A 4,067-nucleotide genomic window follows, 5' to 3' on the forward strand; every position below is an offset into this window, starting at 1 on the left:
GAAATACCGAGTACACCACTACATGGGCGATCTAGGGGTACAAGTAGATTCATACAATTGTGGTATGTATGTTCTGCTAGCGTTTGAGGTATTCGCTGGTGCCCAAGGTCTGTGCATGCTGAGTAGAAAGGAGTTACAGTATCTGCGCTACAGATACATATATATGTGTCTATAGCTAACCCTTTCAACAAGTTGATATTAATTCTGCACTTACCAGTCCCACTGAGCTCTACTGAATAAAGTTTCTCATGCTCATGACATGATGCCGGTCGTACTTGCACGCTCAAACCACAAAGTCTTCACATCCGGATATACGTATACGGACGCTTGATTGCTCAACTGACTTAATCTGTGTCGGGCATGGTCGGGCATTGATTGGGTGCTGTCGGGCACCATTATCCTGTCTCTTCCACACCGTCGGGGTTGAATAGCAAGTGCCTTTATTTATATCAAACAGACAAGTATTAGACTTTTTACAGTCTGTATAGTATGGGTTACAATTTCTGGCCCAATGTTCAATGTCGCCTACAATAGTCGCACTTGCACTTGCATGGTTCACATTGTTAAATGCCGCAGACAATTCACATGGCGGCTAGCAAACCATACGGCGAAGTGGCCATCGTGGTGCTTCGAACCCACCCAGTCTCTCGGTGTTGCTTCCGCGTCAGCACTGCTCGCAAACGAGCAAACCTGTTGACCTCGCAGCTTCCATTCAACACTGGCACGCTGTGACAGACAGCCTGCCGCGCACTCATCGACGGGCTGCCTTGATCATGACCGTGCGGGAGGAACTCAATCCTGCCCCGCCGAATGTCTGTCACGCTGAACATATTCATGATTCATGAATATGTTCAGCATGAATCATGAACTATTAAAACATGTACCTCCTCAAGGTTGTCAAAGTTAGGGAGCAAAAGTCTTGCTACAAACACTCAGCGACGCCATCTGAAGCTTACTAGGGAGCCCCTTCAATCGCAAAATCGTCCCTAGCAGTGAGTCGATCATCGCGATTTTTCTTCTTTGCGTCGTACAATGTATACAAGTACAGTATTACATGTACATCTCGAATCGGAGTGTTCAATAATTCTCGAGCATGCGGATTGAAGTGTTGCAAGCATCCGTACTTGCTCGTGAAGCTCACGGTGCCGGCGGCACCGTGCCGCTCGCGAGCGCGGTGATCCGATCACTGATCGTGGCAGTCTTAGCATTGCTTACAACTCAACTTTTACGGAGTGAGCGAGATTCGTGGAATTGCTTTGAGTCGACCACAAACCACCGGCACAAACACGGTCCACCCCGATAAAAAAAAAATGCTTCAATTTCTGGAAGCACCACGATTCGTGCAGTAAAAATTACAGCCTGTAAAACACGAATCGTGGTGCTTCCCAGAATTGTAGCATTACGGTATGCAGACAATCTCCGCTTGACAGTTTTGAGCTTGCTGGTCACCCACCACCCCCTCCTGCCAGAAGGGCGATCAGCAAGTTGACAAATGGATCCCATTGCGCCGTTAGATCCGCAATTTGCGGATCTAAATGCGCTGACGTGCTTGAGCAGTCCGAGAGCGAAGCCACAAAGCCACTGACGCGAGGAGGTCTGGCAACGGCAAAATCTTCATGTGCATCGCAGCCTGTTTAAAATAGTGTTTCGTCCCGGACGAAACACGAATCGTACGGCACATAGATGCCCGCGCGCAATGACTTGGCCTGACCAAGCCCCCTGGATTCCGCGCGTGAGCCATCCACTTTGCGATGCGCTGCCTGGCTACGCTCGAAAAGTAAGTCACCACGACTCTTCTGAAGCACATCGCGGCAAATGTCCCCAGCTGGACCTACACGCATCCGTCTCTCGGTGTAGGTGGCCGCTCAAGCGGACTGCAGCTCTCGAAAGGGGATCCTGATAAACCTCCACCTCGCTTGTTTAGTTTTCGTTTTTCCGCCATGTTGTCCTCGAGGCGCAGCCGCACCATGTCACGGTAGGTTCGACTAACGTTCCCTGACAAGTTGACTCACCCCACGGGCTCCGATAAAACTAACCACGATACCCGCTGTTCACTTCAACAGGAATGACTCGAAGGCATTTCCGCTGCCTGACGACTTCTTTCCAGACATCAAGCTAACGGAGGAGCAGATCCTGAACCACGAAATGCGGGTCGAGGAAATCGTCCGAAACGCACTGCTTGAGTACGATCGTCACGAAGCAAAAGGTGCCTACCCAATCTACAGTGCGCCGTGGGTGCCCGTCGGCAGCGAAGGCCCTTTGACTGCTATTCGAAAGGAGTCGACGGAGGGGCTTACGAACAGCGAGTTCCGTCTCTTCGGATGCATTCAGGGCGACTGGCGCAACTTCATGAATTTTTACTACGCCGAGACATCTGAGGAGCTTTTTGAATGGAACCAATTCATGTACGGATATGCAGTGGACGCGGTCGTGCTGAAGAATATTCACACGAGAGACTCGGGAAAGCCACATGAGTATTTGGGACTCAAGTGGACGTGCCTGCAACCCTCGTCATTTGGCCGCAAGCGCGACAACTGTTTTCTCGAATACCTGACGTACACGAAGGACGAACTGGGTCGCAGCGTAGGTGTGCGCGTGACGCTGCCGGTCGAGATCGACGAGTGCCCGGATCTGTACCGCAGTCTGAGAGTCAAGCGCATCAAGACACACAATGTTGCCATCGTCCGCCCGGCAGGGTCTTCGTCCGAGGCTACACAGCTCTTCGTCATGAGCGAAAACGACTTTGCCGGTTTGTCAGTGAGTGCCAAGAACTTCAAGAAGTTTATGCGCATCTACAACGACATGGCCCTGTTCGTCGACTCTAAACACATTCTGAAGCAAGGAATGATATGCAAGACGAATTGGATGCCCAACAACTCGCGTAAAGCTTGTACAAATTGCCAACTCCCCTTCAACGCTGCCACTCGCCGTCGCTCCCACTGTAGACTGTGCGGAGACATCTTCTGCAACCACTGTCTGATTGTTCGCAACGTGCCGCGCGACCAAAACGGAGCACCAAAGTCGCGTACCTTCCAGGTGGTTAAGTCTCGCTTCTGCAAAGCGTGCCTTTCAAGAGTACGCCGGGAAAGTGACACAGTGCATTTAACTCGGTCGGCAGTGGCGTGTGGATCTTCGGACACGAGCATCAGCAACGGGAACGACGTCAACAATGACAGCAAGAAACTGCGTAAAGCTGTGAGCAATACCAGCGACCGAAGCAACTTACGGCAAGAATGGTGGGATGACATCGCATCTGAGTCCGATTGGTCCGAGACGGACTCGGAGGATGCCAGCAAGGCCTCTCTAAACGCGTCAGGCCGATCGAGACTTGCTAGTTCACTGTCATCGTCGCAGTCGTCGTGGACAACGACCTGCCCCGAAGACACCTTGGACGATATGTCGTTTGTTGCTACACTGGATGTTATTGACGACGACGTGGCCATTCTCGACGAGAAACCACAGAGCTCCAAGTCCAGGCTGCACAAAAAGCTCTCATATTCTGGTCGCTATTCGATGAGTAGGAGGCATTCAACACGCAAACCGCAGTCGCAGCCATCCGTGGAGACGCACGAGGTCACCGAGGTAATCGACACCACCGACATGATGACGATGTCCGAACTCCGGCGACAGTCACGAGCACGAACCACTGGTGTTGTGGCCCCATCTCGAAAGTACAGCAAGCGACGCAGTGGGCGGGAATCATTGTTGCTTAGCTCGAGCGGACCTAGCCGACGTCTGAGCCGTGACGAGCCAGCCAACCGGTTCCGCTCGTCTCGCTCTATTAGTCAGTGCCTAGCGGAGCAGGAAGAGCTCCTCCGATGTATGCTCAGTGTCAGCCGAGTGCATTCGAACCCTGGCGTGGGCTCCAAGAGAAGAGTTTCTAAGCCACCTAAGGTGGACTTTGCGGCGACTATGCCCGCTCCGCGCCCCACGGTTCGGTTATATGACCGTTAAATTTGATTCTAGTCTGCAAGACTGCAGCTTACAGCACTTTATCTATTACTACAGTACTTAGCGCATAATAAAGGAGTAGACTGCGATCGAACCTGTTGGCTTTTAGAACGAGA

General features: G+C 51.8%; 1 protein-coding gene across 1 annotated transcript; it reads left to right on the forward strand.

Annotated features, from left to right (window-relative positions):
• Positions 1–2,145: 2,145 nt before the first annotated feature.
• On the forward strand, positions 2,146–3,954 carry PITG_20373 (uncharacterized protein; the record flags this gene model as incomplete). Its single annotated transcript, XM_002895696.1, has 1 exon — positions 2,146–3,954. One exon carries the CDS (start codon positions 2,146–2,148, stop codon positions 3,952–3,954), a length of 1,809 nt encoding a protein of 602 aa, XP_002895742.1.
• Between the last annotated feature and the right edge of the window lie 113 nt (positions 3,955–4,067).

Source organism: Phytophthora infestans, genomic scaffold (assembly GCF_000142945.1).
Source record: "Phytophthora infestans T30-4 supercont1.139 genomic scaffold, whole genome shotgun sequence".
Classification (NCBI taxonomy): Eukaryota; Oomycota; class Peronosporomycetes; order Peronosporales; family Peronosporaceae; genus Phytophthora; species Phytophthora infestans.